The sequence below is a fragment of the Ascidia mentula genome, chromosome 2, assembly GCF_947561715.1.
Source record: "Ascidia mentula chromosome 2, kaAscMent1.1, whole genome shotgun sequence".
NCBI lineage: Eukaryota > Metazoa > Chordata > Ascidiacea > Phlebobranchia > Ascidiidae > Ascidia > Ascidia mentula.
In genome coordinates this window covers 11540498-11557844 of record NC_138567.1, presented here as the reverse complement: position 1 = coordinate 11557844, position 17347 = coordinate 11540498, and the positions used below count along the sequence as shown (strand labels likewise).

Below are 17347 nucleotides of genomic sequence, written 5' to 3'. Positions count from 1 at the left end.
TTGTATTGCGTTATGGAAACCTTAATTTATACAATTACTGGGAGTCATTTCTGGCACTGACAAAGAGCAAATCATCTCTCTGACTTTCGTCACAAGAGGCTTCCGATCCGGATGAATGGGTGAGTGTGACGTCACAGTGCTCATTTCCGCCAACTTAATCGTTTAACATACGTATACCATTAACGCATGTACAGAATATAACATATTTCGTTTACTGCACTTTACCTTTGTCACATACAGAAAGTGGGGTGCTGTATACAGATATTTCTTCCGATACTCGCCGGTTTTCCTCATGTTTCGGGGTCGATAGATACTGATCTGATGGATTATGAGTGTTTAAACCATCGTATGCAAACCAGTACAAAAAGAAAATAACGCTTACTCTTCATAATTTCCAGGGAAAAGTTGTCGTTCATTGCTTTGGTTTCCTCATCCTCAGCTGCTGTTGTTTCGTCGTACACTGACGAGAAAATAATGATAAGATATCACCACTGCATTGACAAACCAGTAGCAACCGACAATTGGAGAATGGTGCATATTTGGCAATAGAAGTACCTACTATATAATCACTGCAACCCTGTTTACATTTGTCCAAAAGGAGTTGCGCATATGCGCACTCAATACACTTGCATGGTTATTGTTCGCCAGACTTTGGGGATGCTGACTGTTAGGTTGGGCATTATGAAAACGTTTTGGGGTAGAACTTGCGTGGCATATGTGAACAATTTTGACGGGAAACTAGTGCATGGGAAAGAAGGATGGACATTCTGGCTTTTTTACCATTGATCAACGGTGGTTTGTGATCCTGCACGTCAGAAAGGTCTTCTTCTCCTGTGACATCTAGCAGTGGTTCCGGATCAGTTTTAAATTCTGTTTAGTTTAAAATAAAGCAAACAACAAATATAGAAACATAAGAAAAAGTGCAGTACCTTTAGGGGTTGGATCATCTCCTGATTTAATTGGTTCTGTGCATGTCATGTGGTCTGTGAAGTACAGTTTAATGTGTCACATTGTATTGCTGAGGAGTTTCCTCCAGAGGCAAAAACAGATTGCTCTCTATAGCACAGGTTTGCAACCTTTTTTCTCCTGTTTACCCCCTTAAACAGCCATTGAAGACCAAATTTACCTCGTGTTTTGACATATTAATTTTGCAAAACAGTTGTATTAAACTTAAAAATAGTAAACAGCGAAGCAAAGAAATAATTCATAAATAACTAATGCTTTTGCCAATACATAACCGTTCAAAAACTTCATGACGTACAAAATTTACCCCTGGTTGGGAACTGGTGCTCTATTGTACATCTCTTAAAATGAAACACATTCACACCAGATACCTCGAGATGGAGTTATAAAAAAGAAAAATTCTCACCTGGGATGTCCTTGGAATTCTTCACATCTGGAATCACAGCAATTAGGTCAGAAACCACTTGCTTGGCATCAGCATCAATATCTCCATGAAAAACAGGATTACCAGCATTCTTTTTACAAAGGCTAACTAAGGATGGCATATCATTCAATAAGTCACACTTGTCTGGAACACCACTTTCCTCTTTATACAAGCATGGTATTGGAACATTCTCAACTGGACCACACTTGGAATTCTGCGAATCTGGAATTATATCAACAGCCTCAGAAACAAGTTGGTTTGCTGCAGCTTTAATGACTCCATGAAGAACAGGATCACCAGCACTCTCTTCACACAAGCTAACTAGCTGTGGCATATCATTCAATAAGTCACACTTGTCTGTGACTTCATGTTTTGGAACAGAAACTTCAACCATAACACTAGTGGGGGCAATGTTGTTTGCCAAGCATAGAGGGATGTCACAGTTGTTGGCATTTTTCTGTTCATCTGTTTGATCTTCATAAACTTCAGTTACTGGATCAGCTGGCTTCCCTTCTATGGGTGAACTGGTAAGTTCCTCTACTTGTTGAACTTGCATTTGTGAATTTACAACCGTCGCTATAGCCCTGTTGCATATTTGCTCAACAATTTTCTCAGCAATCTTCACAAACTGGTCATCTTCATTCTCATCCTTTTCACTTGGCGCAGTTTTTTCCTCACCAGTTGGGATAACTACTGGGGTAGCGGGCATATCCGGTACCCAACTGGCAAAAAATATACGGAGATTTTAAAAACGTACATGTTTAGTAAGTAACATCATGCATACGAATACCAATTTGGTATTGGCCTATAGAAACCACACTATTAAAAAATTCAAATTTAAAACAAATCTCTGGAGTTGGGCATTATCAACTGTGGGTGAAAGTTTATGTGTAAACAAAATGCCGTATAAAATGATAAAAGACCTTTTTGTGGCATCTGAGGTTTCGCATACTTTACTTTCGTCTTGAGAGTCACTGAACACTGAAAACTTCTGAAAGAACAAGTAAGCTTCGCATCATACAGAAAATATTGTAAATAAAAAGTGTATGTTTAAACCTTGTTCAACGACAATGAAGAATTGACCAATTGCTCAACAAGCTTGTCAATTTCTTCTTGCAGTTCTTTGTCATCCTCGTTGTCTGTTATTCAAAATTAAAAAACGTTCAAGATGTAATAAAATGTTTTGTCAAAAAATGTTGTTGGCACCTGGTTCTTTAGTTCCCTTTTCTGTATCAATGTCAGACAGATTTTCCATCACATGACCACTTTTTAAACAAACAAGAGTTTATTTATGACATCAACAACAGGTGATACAACCCGCTCTCACCTGATAGATTCTTGTTCAACAGAATCTTGTTCAGCAGAGCTGTGATATATGCTCCAGGATAGCTTTTTTGGAAACTCTGATAGTAAATATTTTCTTATCACATTTGTAAAGGTGTTAAAAAAACAAAAATAAACAATTTAAGCTGCAGACAGTTGTACACACTGTTTCAACCTGTGAGATCTCATCAGTAAAGCTGGTGACTGTGGTGCTGAACTAGCTGGTAAACAGTGTGTGTTACTGTCTGCATCTCAATGATTGTTATGTTTCTCTTGCCTTGTTACAATCAACTTACCTGGGGAAACGTTCTTTGCACTTGAATCATTTTCAGAGGCAAACACACTATCTGATATGACTGATAGTGAGGATTCAGATGACATCGTCAACAGTTTAGGGGTGATTGTAAATGTGTCCGGGTTTAAGCGAGCACCTATATCTTCTTCAACAGACATGGGTGGCAATGGTACTGTACATTGAAAGGATGGACCAATATCCAACAAAGGAGCACTCTTTTCCTTGTTGGGTTTTTGAATATTGCCTTGGTTAAAGTTTTCATCTGTTTTGTGTTCCTCTCTTATTGCGTGATTTCTACCCACGAGTGACTGGGAGACATCAGAAGAACCAGATCTGATTTTTACTTTCCAAGACAGATTAGCTTCATTGGGAGTTTGCAGAAACTCAACACGGACACTTTCTTCTGTGTCGCTAAATACAATTTCCTGAAAGCATTTAATTGCCTCAACAGTCCAGGTTTGGTTTACAGATCGAATGCCAGCAAGGGAACAGCAAACTGCTAGAGGTGGTGAGACTTTACATGATTCAGGCAAGACGTAAATTTGTCCTGCATCAGTGATAATAGACTTGCCTGTGTCAATGTTGAGGACAGTGACTTGGTCGTCACACAGCGATACAACAACACACCTGGAGTAACTGCATTCATTTGGTTGTTTTACTGCACAAAGACAAGACTCTTTGATGGTTTCCAGCCTCTGAGGACATTGCCCAATGTCACAGACATTCTCTTCACTGAGCAGAAAGCAAGGTTTGATGTAAAAACTGTCTGGACTTGTTATGTGGGATACAAAAGCTTCATGGACATCCCCAAGTCTAATAGTATGTTTTGGTAGTTCCTTGTAAATGTGGTATGCTGGTTGGCTTATGGCAGGAGACAGGTCTGGTGTTTCAGGTTGTGTTGTTACAGCATCAGTGTCCAACCTTATCTTCTTACATGGACTCTCCAATGTTTTATGAGCGGGTGAACTCGGTCGTTTGTGGTCCTCAGGACTATCTGCATTACCTGTGTTTTTGTCACCATCTGCACCGACTGCCGTGGGGAGAGCTTTCACTTTAGAAATGCTGCAAGCCATTACCATCAGGTTGTCTGTTAGTCGCAAAAGTTGCTCTTGACTTGCACCTTGTCTAATTAAGTTCTGTAATCTGTGCACATGAGAAGTTAAAGCACCTGTGTCCGGCTTCCTCATTGCTGTGTTTTCTTTACCATGGGTCTGTGATGAGCCCTGATCATTTGTGATGAGAATTTCAGGAAGCAATGGTGTTGAAATGGCAGCTGGTTCAAAGACATCGATTTGTTTGCTTCCATCACCCTGTGTGTTAAGCATGGACTTCTTTGTGAGAAAAGTTTCCAAACCCATCCCAAGAAAAGAGATGTCCACTGTCCATTTCGTAATAAGAAACTTTGAGACTTGATGCTCAACTGGTTGATGAAATGTAATTATCACATGTTGGCCTAACACACCGTGGCAAAAATTAATAAATTCTGAATTGCCAGTAGAAATATTGCAACAGACTGCTTGAGCAGGAAATTTCAGTAAGTTGTCAGGTATCGCTGCAGTCAAAAACCTTTTGCTGTTGATCACCTTGCCGTTGTCAACAAACAACACAGTTTTGGTGCCGTCAAATTCTCCGAAGACATCAGCCCGTTCCCACACATCCTCAGGTTTTAGCTTTGCAATACAAACCCCTTTTGCTACTTTGTCCTCATTTGGGTATATAATATCTTTCAACAATGGAAAAATACATGGATCAGACTCGAGCCTCACGAAAAACTGGGAGGTATCCATGCCCGAAATAATCACCCCTTTGTGTATTTCTCCATTAAGAAATTTCCGTTCTGCAAACTTCGTTGTGTCGCTTTTGCCCAAGGGATTATTTTGGTGTTGATGGCGACTTGTTGGTTGAATAGGTGAAAGGCGCGGGGATGAAAAGTTTTTTCTGTCTCTTGAACTTACGGAGGAGCTTCCACTTGAGCTTTCAGGTTCATCTGAATCCGAACATTCATCAGAACTGCTGGAAGTATCTGTTTCATCACTTGAATCATCCTCAGAGTTGCTGGAACTGCATTGTTCCTGTTTGGCATCAGTTTCAATGTCTTTTAACATTTGGGATAAATTTTTACCTCTGACTTCAACTTCCACCTCCCAACAACCTGTTGGTGTTGAGTTCACAAACGTGACAACCAATTCCTGGTCAAGGGTCAGGTTTAAAAACTCGTCGATGGCTGCTTTAATCGATTTTTCACTTGTGTATTTGGGTATGTTCATTAGGTGACAGGGTATGGCCTGAGCAGGCAACTCAAGCAAATCAGATGTGACCGGTCTAATTCTGGCCCACTTTACTTGGCACTTGTTACCATAATCTACAAAGAGGACAGTGGCCTGGTCACTGTCTGCATCTGTGATTTGACCACGATAAAATACTCCATCGTCCGGACTTTGTGCCACACAGGGAGAGTTGATGTCCAACTCTTCGATTGCAAAGTCTTTTTCTGCAAGTTCATCAACACACTTCTGTATGTTTTCCAAGATTTCTTCACAATTTGCCAGATGAACAGAAAAATTGTTTGGATTTTCAGCATAACTCATGAAGGCAGCCATGGTTGAACCTTGCTCAATGTTCACTTTCTTTGTTGTGAGTATTACCTCATCTGTACCCCCAATCTTTTCAACAGAAGTACAAGCATCAGGGTTAGACACAGAAATACTCACTGTGTCTTTGTCTAAAGGCTCTGTAGGAGAAGTAATTGGCTTAAAATCATCCTGTGGGCATGGTGATTGTGTCCCAGAATGAGCATACTCTTTGTTTAGTAAAGAACCATCAGGCAAGCGTAACATAACATCATAGATGTGTTTCGATTCACCTACAAAGCTGCAAAATGTAGCACTTAGTTCAAGTGCGGCCACACGAGAATCAAAATCACGGATTTCCTTGTCACTCCAAGTGTTTGCGTCGCATGGAACGGACACAAGACGGCAGTAGATTCCTTGCATGGGACACAAACAAAATCCAACTTTCGAATGACGAATATCTTGCAACATAACTGTTTCCTCATTTCCATAATCAACAAACCGAACTGTCAGGGATTTGTCATCAATCACATTAGTAACTAATGCTCGATACCAGTTTTCATCGATGCTAAATTTTGCAATGCATGAATCTCCGACAGCGAGATCTTGAACTCTTGACACCACATCGTTCTGATCATTAATATGTTCTGCATAATAACTGGATATGCTGGAAGTTAGGGTTTCAAGTTGGTCGTAGTTTTCCGACAACTGGCAATACACTTCACCAGGGTTAACCACATGACTTATGTATACCTGTTTGTTGGACTGCCCCTCTAGGCTTTCTATTGGCTTGTAACATGGAAGGTCATTATTGTCGGGCATATCTTGAGACTTAGTGCTGTCAGTTGACCAAAATCCAGGTAATGACATTGTTGGCCCCTGTGACGTTTTTACTTTCAAGTTAATTTTATGGCATTTTTCTGAAGAATCAAAGCTGTTGGTTGAACAAAGAAGGGTGATATCCTCTGAAACAGATAAGTCACCTAATTTTAAAAATGCCTCGTCTTTGGAAAGCTCAGAAGGGATATTGAGTACTTTGCAGCGCACAGCAAACTCTTGTTGCTTTAGGTATTTGGCTGGACAGTGGTATGTGCTGTTCAGCGTGACTCCGCAACCGTTTCCATAATCAATAAACTGAATAAATAAAGTTGTTTTATCCGCATAGTTGGACAAAATTCTTTCAGTGACCCGAGCACGATAAATCAACCCATCCAAGCTGTACTTGGCCAGACACAAATCTCCAGCATTTGGCACAGAGTAGAACTGCTCCAGACTATCTACCTCCTTGTTAATTTCTGACATCATTGTTTTAAGGTTTCTAAATGTTTCCACCTTCTGCACGAAAACAGTGTCATGGCAATCCACATGGCTGATATAAACTTCATAAGTTTGACCTGCTATGAAATATGTTGGCACAATAACCTCCTCCTGTGGATTTAAGTTGAACACCCTGCACTCATCCATATTCCAACATGCAATGTCTCTTTCTACAAGGATTTGAGCAATGTCATCGTCACCAGCCAAGAGTTTTACCATCCAAGTACCAGAGTCTTGCTTGTGTAGAAACTGCATGTTAAGAGTGTCAGTTTTAAGCAAGTCATTCAATTGAACAACAGCGTCTTGCATCCAATTGCTGTTTGACGTTTTTGGCTGAATGCCAGCTAGGGATACTGCTACTGCCATTTTGGGCCATTTAAGCATTTTTCCAACCAACTGTTTGACATGCTTGCTTTTGTCTACTTTTCCATACTGGCCTGAATCCACAAACAACACCTCCACTTGATCATCGATAGGTTGAGCAACATTTAAAACAGTAGCCCTGGACCACTTCGAAACACCTGACTGCCAAGCACAGACTGTGTCCCCGGGACTTAATGCATAGACAGGGTAGTCAGCATTGCGCACAGCTGTGTAGAACCCATCCACCTTTTCTTCACACTGAACCTTATCTTTATCCAACTGCTTTAGCTGGACATAAAAGTGGTGTGGACTTATGCAGTTTAGGAGTGCAACAGGCTCTTTGGCACCAACTCGCAGACAAAAAGGCTCTGATAGTTCTGCTCGGAGTCTAGAGTTGATCACATCCTCATCAGTGTCGGAACTAGAGCTTGCTGAAGCTTTTTTTACCACCATGCTTGTGGGTAATTGGCCGGTTATTTCATCATTGATGCGTTTTCCATTGTCAAACAAGTCCAAATGCAGTTTTCCGTTGGTGCAACCAGTCACCATGCCAGTGTAGAGCCTTTCAAGAACTGTCTCCTTCATTTTGCTGCAAACCTGCAAGGACAGATCACTGTTTGATTCAAAGAGGGTTGAATCTGACAAACAGCATGGTAAAGCCATTATGGGCAGTTGGTAGAACTGGTCACCAGAATAACGCTTCACTTCACCCCAACATACACTGTCGATGTTGCCATAATCTACAAATAGTATTTGTATGTTTCCATCCGGTAATAATGTGATAAAGTGAGCTCTGCACCACTGCTCGCTCCGGTATTTTGCAAAGCACATGCAGTCTTGAGTAATTTCTTCTAAGGTCATCATGGGCGATGTGTCATTTGCACAGTGCGCTTGCAGTTGGTCCATCATCATGTCAAAAGCTGCAAAGTTCCTCTCTAGTTGGCAGTAAAACAAAGTACTGCTTTCAACATGTGTGATGTAGAATATGTCTTCTTTTCCACGAGCAACATCCAGGTTGGAGTATATGAATGACTTGAGCCATAGCGGAGGCATTAGTGTGCCCAAAACTGGTATCTGCTGGCAGAAACCTTCATTTTTTAGTTCCATCGCTATGTTAGTGCTTGGTGTTCTTAAACTACACATGAAAGCCATTCCAATGGTATCACTCAAGCACCCATGTATGGTACAGACCAAATCACCAGTGTTTTGGTGAAAGAAATCAGTAAATAATTTAATAGCTTCAATACTCCACTGTCCATCGTTTGGAATAACAGTCCCATGCAAAGTGCACCTCAATGCTGCTGGAGGTTCAGCTGCTACGAAAGCTAAATCAATATTTTTAAGGTCATGAAACTTCACAGTTTTAATTCTTCCCAAATCCACAAGACACACAGAGACACTGTCAAGATCAGAGTAGTGCAGAATAGCTGCTCTGCACCAGTCTGCTGACTTTTCGTTAAAAACAGTGCAAGGCTTGCCTACATATAAATCACCAGTAACGCCTGCAGGTGGATCTTTCTTTAAAGCCTCATGAAATTTTCGGAATAGCTTGATGTACTTTTGCCTGTATGCCAAATCAACAATTTGAAGAAAAAATTCATCTGGAGATTTGCTTGTGCATGGTATCACCTTGAGCTCAGCACCGACCATAGCAAGACCCCTACTTCTGTAAAACATCTTTTGAGTCTTGGAGGATTCCACACTGGGTGGTTTTTGAACAACTTGTTGAGAAATATTGTTGATGGTTTCTTGCAACAGGACTGCATTTCCACTGTCACACATTGCCCTGGCCACATCCTGCTTTTCTGCATTGATTTCTACAGCAAGGTCAACCAAGTATGTGAGGTTTTGCTTTCTGACGAAGCGGCCCAAAGTCTTGCCACCACTTGCCAGCACAAGATCTTTCAATTGACGCAAAGCAGATTTGGACCACTTTCTGTTAGGTGGTTGAACATTGTTCAGTTGACACTTCAATGCTTGAGCTTTCAATTCAAAGAACTGGGAAGCCAAGGACTTTACATCACTTTTTCCCACAGTGATGTCATTTCCAAAATCAATTAGCTTTATTTCCACTACATCACCGTAGCTACAAAGAATTCTTCCTCTATACCAGTCAATCTCATTGTTGTCATGACACATTCCAGTGCAACATAGCTTGTCAGTTTTAATATCCTTCAGGACTTCCTGGTTCTGGCTCAACTGTGAGTAGTAAGACTTCATGTTGCTCATAAGATCGTACAGTTGTTTTTCATTACAGCCTTGTTGAACCCATAAGCAATCAACATCTTCCACAAAACACACATTGACTTTTACAAAAGTCCCCAAGGCCACACATGTTGAATACAGATTTCCAAGGCTTGAGCTTTTCTCAGTGCTTCCAACTGATGTTAGGGTTAGTGTGGAAGCTGACATAACAGTTGCAGATAGTCCATTTCTTCCCAACTTCTCACCATGTATTTCCACCTTGTACGAGCTTGTTTCCTGGCTAAAGCCTTTGACAAGTAAGTTGTACTTGCCATGTAACATTTTAGCTGACATGTTTTCATCCAGAGAGCACTTTATTGCTTGAGAAGGCAATCCAGCAAATTTTGACGAAAGACCTCTTACCTGGTCGTTTGCACAGACAATACTTCTCCCATGGTCAACGAGAAACACAGATATTTTTCCATCACCCATGCAAGAGAGTATTTTCCCTCTTTGCCACTTATTGGTGACTGTGTCAAAAGCAGCACACACTTGTCCAATTTCAGGTTGTTCTAGGTTTTCCGCTTGACAGGCATTCAATTCTCCAATCATGGTTATGTAATCACCTTCGTTTTCAAGACAGTGAGCCCAAAAATTTCCCGCAGAAATCACCTGGATGACCTCAATCACAATCACATTTCCAACCTTAAGCACAAAACTTTTAAATCTTAACTCAGGCGACGTGCAACTTTCACTAGGTAATGGGTCCGTTGGATTCAACATACTACCTTTATGCAGTATTTGAACTGTATAATCCCCATCTGACTGTTGTCCAAGAAACTGGACCTCAACTTCTAAATCAAGCAAACTTTTTAGAGTTTCCACTTGGCTTTCTGTTGTCCCATTCACCATGCAGCAAGGCACAGCCTGACAATTTAGTTCTGTGAATTTATTTTGCATGGCTTTCAATGCAGTTGCCTTCATTTTGGATGTGTTACCATAATCAACATAACGTACAACCACATCATCGGCACTGACTTCAATGACCTTAGCACGATACCACGTTTCGTCAACCTCATACATAGCAAGACAAGGGGTGCCAACAGCAAGAGAGATTATCTTTTCTGCTTTTTCATCATCACAATGCTGCTTAATTCCCTCCATCAGCAAGTCAAGTTCAGAGCACTTTTCCACATCAGTTAAGTATATCTTGCCATCATCTTCAACATGCGTTACAAACATTTTGTAGGTCTTTCCTATGGCCATTTCTGAACATTGCAACTGTACTTCTTCCTTGTTTAATTGGCATTTTGTGGAGGGTTTTGTACTGACAAAGCCCGCGGCAAGAGCAAAGATGCAGATGTTGGTTCCAGCTTGCAACACTTTTACTTCTAGCTGAACATTTTCATTGAATATTTGTTTAACTACAGTCACATCAAGAATGCTGTTAACTGTGCAATCACTCAAAACTTTTCTTACTTTTGGTGAACCACAACCAGGGGCAAGAATGAATTCATCCAGTGCACAGGGAATTGCCTGGTATTCAAGTTCACAGAATTGTTTTGGAAGAACAAACATGTTGACAAGTTCCTGCTGTTCACTGTCACCATAATCGATGTATTTTACAGTAGCAGAGTCACCATCAACATCAAGAATTTGTGCTCTGTATACACCCTGATCTTGGGAGTAAATGGCAGCCATGAGGGTGCCAGGAAGCAGATTCTTTTTTGTGAGGGGAATTTTGTTCTCTCTAGCAGCAAAATGCCGGCTTATTTTATCCATTAACTGGTCAAGTTCAGTTGCAGACTCAAGTTCTTGAAGGTAGATTGTTCCATCATTAAGAATATTGGATGCATATGCTTTAAACTGCCATCCAGGAAAGTATTTCACGTAAGGGTAAATGAGTCCTTTTTCGGTGTACCCACTCTCACACAGCACTTTCTCTATTTCTGCACATTCTACTTTCACAAATCCTGGTGAAATCACCTTTAATACTTTTACAAAAACATCAGAATACATTAAACTGTTGAGGATGAGATTGGTGACTACTGGAGTCCACACTGCAGCTGTTCCCACAGGTCGAATTGAATCATCTAAGACCATTGACAAAACTTGCTGGGGCAACACCGCCAACTTTTCAGGAAGCACATGCAACTCATCAGCAGTCACTTGCTAAAAATATTTGTTCGAGAAAATGATAAATACAAATTGTATAAATAAAAAACAGCGGTAACAATACCTCACAGTTTCCATAATCCACAAACTTAACTATCCATGCACCAGATGCCAATTGACGACTGGTAAGAGCTCTGTACCATTGGTCGTCTGCTTTGAACTTACAAACACATGGCTCATCTATGAAAAACAAAACAATCACATCAACATCAGTTAATATTTCTTTATATGTTGTATTTACCTGGCTTAGGCTGGGGTAATTTCCGTAGCCGAGGTCCATGCACTTGAAGGTCATTGGATAACGCAGTAAACTGGTCAATTAGCTCTCCATACTCTTGACCATATACTACTAGATTGCCATCTGTAATTGGACCAGAATATTTTTGTGTCAACAACACATAACATGTCATTTGCAGAAGGGAAGTGTTTTGTTGTTTTGCTACATTAGCAGTGTACATTATGCATCTTTGTTGAAGATGATAATGTTAAAACCAACAAAATTGACACATTTTTTACTTTTGCAACACATACGATTTCTGCAACAAGTAGCTCTGGATGTTGGATCATTTTTCACCCTAATAACTAACTGCTGTGCATGAGGCTGTGTGTGGTTTCATAATTGTGTGTCATCTGGGATCCCCAGAAAAGGTCATCACCAATACATAACCAAGAAAAAGGTATATATATATATATATATAATCATCTAGTTGTCCTAATAAATTTGGGCTTCAAAAATGACATGGGCAGGGACTGTGGTAACCCCAATTTGTGGTTACCAGTTAATTCCAATCTAAAGCAGCTTGAATCATTTTTTCACCAGGCATAATTCTTTACCTTTCTGTTGACAAGTCTCAGAAAGATTATACATGGTCAGTAGGTAAATCAATGATAATAACTTTCAACACAGGATTAGATTTCATTGTTGAATGGGTCCTGGAAATATTTTAGCCATGCCTATAAATGTTTCACTGACTGTGTACATTCCAGATTGGAAAGTTTTTTTTTTGTCGGGAGGATTTTGTTTCGGCGATCAGTAATTGTGTGAACGATCGCAACGTTTTTTTATTTGTTAATGCATTAGCTCACTAATATTGAGCAGGTTATCGGCAAATTTTCGCAAAAGTGACATTTTTTCCAGTCTCGTGTTCATATAGAGTAAAATTAAGAAAAACGAGTTTCTGTGTGATTATGAGCTCTGTGTTAACATTTATGTAATCTTGTACATAATGCTCACTCGGTGGTGGGATTCAAATTTTTGTCAGTTGGTTCTATCACAAGAGTCCTATTTTTCAGCCGGTTCTGTTACGAAAATCCATTGACAGTCCCCAGTAATGCTAACCAGTACGCTGATCTCATACAATTTCGTGAGACGGTTCTATAGAACCGGTGCGAACCGGCTGAATTTCACCACTTCCTTATAAATGAATAATTTTTGTTATTTTTTAAATTTTATTTTTTTGGTGGCCATTGTTAGTTTGCACAATTACCACTCAGCAAAAATATAGCCAGGTTGGCAAAGAAACGATTTAGGGAGACTGTTGAACAAGAAATCGGATCAGGTCAGTTTTCGCAATTACGGTAACAAGCAACAAGTATTAGACAATGTCAATTAAAATACCTTCAATCTGGGCTTCTGTAAGAAATATTTTGCATGTCGCACCTTCTTCAGGTGATTTACAACTTTTCATCATTATGGCCCATTGGCTAGCAAAATAACACCACTTAAGGCGGTAAAAAGTATCTTCGAAATAATAACAATGTCAAAAGTTAAAATCAAACACATCGGCCACGAAACCAATGAAGAAATTTCTGGCGCAATTTTGAAATGAAACCAGATGACGCTTATGTCTGAAAATAATGGATGACCGGTAGAATATAACAGCACCGAAAGGTTTAATTTATCAAAAACAACTGAAAGCTACTTAAAATTATGTTTTAAAATAATCGGATAATTGTGTCAAGACCCGCCCTGAGCACCTCCGGCAAGTTTTACATGAACTGAAATGTATACATTATGCAATATGTCCCGTTGGCCAGTTTTCCTTGCTTTCTCATCTTATCCCATCAACTCACATGCTTTAGTGCAGGGGTTCTTAACCTGGGGTCCATGGACCCCCAAGGGGTCCTAGAAGACGCATTGAGGGGTCTATAGAACGAAATACAATTATTCCGAAAATCCACGTATTTTCCTCTGTCCATAAGGTTTCGCTGTCCACGAATTTTAATTTTTCGACATTTGCAATGTGTTTCTTGCAAAGGGGTCCATAGCTTTTCAAGTAATGTTTTAGGGGTTCGTGATCCAAAAAAGGTTAAGAAACACTGCTTTTGACGTATTAATTATAATCTTATTTTCGGTACTGCTATGGGATCCCCACTTTCCGTTGTGATCGCAAACATTGTTATGGAATGTGAGGAAAACAGGGCGTTGGCAACGTTTGTTAACCCTCTCAGTTTTCGGAGGCGTTATGTGGACGACACATTCGTAGTCGTGCGACGGGATGACGTATAGTCACTGCTCTCGCATCTCAACTCTATTAAACCAAGCACCAGGGGACTTTCAACGAACTTTCGAAGCGAAGAAAACGTTGTTGCCGGCATGACTTAATAAATCCTGAAAGTTATTCACGTAGTCTGTGTTTTTGCCATGTGCCTTGTTTGCCTAATAGTTAATCATTCCGGCACTGTCAATACACAATACAGCCTAGGTAGTGACGATAATGGCGTCAATTTCATGGGCAATACAGCCTAGGTAGTGACGATAATGGCGTCAATTTCATAGGCAATACAGCCTAATTAGAAAAACATACATTAGTCACTACACCATCATTACAAATGCAAAAACACTTGCACAGAATCATAACATTGTAAGAAAGCACGTGCATTTTATTTCGCTTTTGTTAAGAAAAAAGCAAAATTGTATCAGGCCGATCAAATTTCAACAAATAGCCTAAGTTGACTGTGCATTTTCTATTCCAAAGGCAACGTGAAAGTTAACTTTAATATGTACGCTGTTACTGGTAGCAGGAAGGTGATTCCCCACCGTAAAAGTGTTTTGCAAGATCATTAATGACTTTCCTTTGTTGAAGATGATCCCCGTCGTTAAGTTTCTTGCATAGATGACAATGTGAACTAACGTGATAGCCAGTGGGGGCGTTTGATACTCTGTCCCTGCTATCAAGTGGTTCCCTTATCTTCATTATTGGATAGAAACCCGGATCTTTCCACCATCTGCACATATATCAACGTATAATTTACCTCAAACTAAATTCGACCAGGATCCTATGTAGGTGTAGTGCTGGTTAAATTATTAAACTTTATATTGATACGTTTTAGGTAAGCTGCAGATAAGATCACTGTTTCGAACCACTAAGTCTCATCAAAGCAGCTTGATGACCATTGATAATCTTTCCCGTCACACGGCAAGATATGTATTTGAAGTTTTGTCAGGCGTGCACCAGTTTCATCAAAGCATCAAATGGAAATTTATATTCACACTTTTAACACAGCAAGGCAGTAAAAATTTTGGTTTGAGTCTGCATTATATGCTTCTTATGCCACAATGTGATCACGACAGAGTGTAAATAAATAAGGGAAATGTCAAATGTATGGTCAATTGTCTTTTAGACAATAAGTCCTATTTGTGTGTAAAAACTGGTTTGTTCGCGTGCTTGTCACTGTTGTAACGTTACATTTAAGGAATTACAACCCAAAATTTTGGGCCCCAAACTACCGGCACGCATCCAACGTACAAAGAGTTGATCCAAAATTTCTCGGTGACGTAATCGTTGCAACCCTTCGTGTTTTCAAATGCAAAATAGAATCTAAATGAAACAACATTGGAAATTTATAAAATAATTGTATGAGAAACGATTTGGTGGAAAAGAACAACAGACGTTTTCTGCGAGTCAAATGATTTTAGTTTCCAGATTCTTACTTGTACATTCGTATAACTTTGTAAAGTTCCACATTGCTTCCGGGCAGTGGTTTGTGGTTGCATTTACCGAACTGTTCGAAGTTGTATTTCTTCCCAAGTTTCTGGGCAAACTTCATTCTATCTTTTGCTCCCTTCGTAGAGGTACAATCGCCCACGACGAAAACCGCGGATTTCATTTTCTCCTTCGCAAATAACAGTGTCACAGTTTAATTCAGTGAAACAAATCAAGATAACGATTTATGGTTCGTTAAATATTTACAACCATGAGTGGTATGACACACGTGCATTTGTTTTAGTGAAAGGTGGAATAGAAGTGGTGCGATAAAAAGGCAAACAAATGAATGAAGTAACGATAGGTGGTTACTGATTAGCTCGTAACATTACACTGAAACAGTGTTTCCAAGTTTCCGTCCTCGAAAACCTTTTGACAAGCAACCTGCAATACGTCAAACACTTAACGTGAACATAAACGGTGGAATAGTCTACACTGATTAGCTATTGCCGACTAAACAAGCACATGAGACTTAATAAGTCAACACTCATGCCTTTCACTAAAACGTCCTCAGCACAAATTTTAGCGTATAGCTTGTGGATAGGGCAACCATTTTGATACGGGGGGCAGAATTATAAAAAAAAATATGTCTTTGGAAAATTACTGGAAATATAAAAATCGAAAGTGACATCATCAACCGACCTAATACACAAAGCATGACAGCCCTAGCTTTATAAGTGTTTGAGATAGATTACTAGCTTTACAAGTCTAAATTTCGCTGACAAAAAAAGCTCCTACAAACATCACAAATTCGGTTGTTTTTCATCAACAGTTAGGTTAAAAGACGCTGCGCCTAAGTGGTTTTTCACCACTCTGGTTTCTGTTCTACGCAGTCATAAGACACTGCGCGCACATGCAAGACAAAGTGAGTAAACAGTGCTGAAACATTTATTTCGGTAGAAGAAAAGTCGAAACTTACTGCAGCCAATGTGCGCAATTATGCGTTAAACAATGAATCCAGTGCACTTCGAATCATGCATAAATCACTTCTAGTTAGGAATGTGATGATCTGTACAACAAGACCTTTGGACCACAAACGTTCCAGTGAATATGGCATTTACGCGTGGTAACATTTTTTAACCGGTTGGATATTTTAAACCCAATCCATTAACTTTATCAAAAAACAATGGTGTAAGTGCTGAAACTATGGTAGTTAAATGGAACTTGTGGGCTTCTTGCATCATCGGATGAATGAGTTTGTAAGATTGCAGAAACGTTATGTCAACTGGATTTAGGTCATGCGTAGCAGGCTGGGACTTCTTTGCCGTAAAAATGTTCAGCAAGATTTTCGATCACATTTGATTTCCCCAAATGTTCTTTGTCGTAAAGTTTCCTACATAGATGACAATGTGCGCTGACTTGGTAGCCCAGCGCATCGTCAGAAACTACGTCGCGTTTATCTGTGGGCTCCCGAAAGTTCAGTACTGGATAAAATCCCGGTTCTTTCCACCATCTAATAATACACAACAAATGTCAGGAACAAAAGTCAAAGAAGTTGCACAAAAACTTACTCGAAGAAACTTTTGTATTTGGTTTCATTCCTGTCCACTTCTTTTAAATATTCCACCAGTCGTTTTGCATCGTAATCGAAATCCGCTGCGTGTATGAAGGAGTTTGGTGGAGCCAGACGGGCCACGTCCGCCTTTTTCGGGCCCCAAACTACCGGCACGCATCCAACGTACAAAGAGTTGATCCAAAATTTCTCTGTGACGTAATCGTTGCATCCTTTGACGTTTTCGAAAGCCAT

At 39.9% G+C, this 17347-nt stretch overlaps 2 protein-coding genes across 2 annotated transcripts in view; one reads left to right on the top strand and one right to left on the bottom strand.

Moving 5' to 3' along the window:
- Window positions 1-17347, top strand: part of LOC145890641 (neurexin-1-like) — a 142378-nt gene that overhangs the window by 56750 nt on the left and 68281 nt on the right. The gene's annotated exons all lie outside the window — the stretch shown is intronic.
- LOC145890111 (uncharacterized) lies at window positions 35-13305 on the bottom strand. Its single transcript, XM_082981150.1, has 15 exons — window positions 13233-13305; window positions 11856-11975; window positions 11679-11794; window positions 10111-11611; window positions 3007-9648; window positions 2715-2790; window positions 2594-2652; window positions 2444-2526; window positions 2311-2378; window positions 1370-2109; window positions 930-983; window positions 781-870; window positions 383-460; window positions 226-318; window positions 35-153 (listed from the first exon to the last, which is right to left on the bottom strand). Exons 1-15 carry the CDS (start codon window positions 13303-13305, stop codon window positions 35-37), a joined length of 9912 nt encoding a protein of 3303 aa, XP_082837276.1.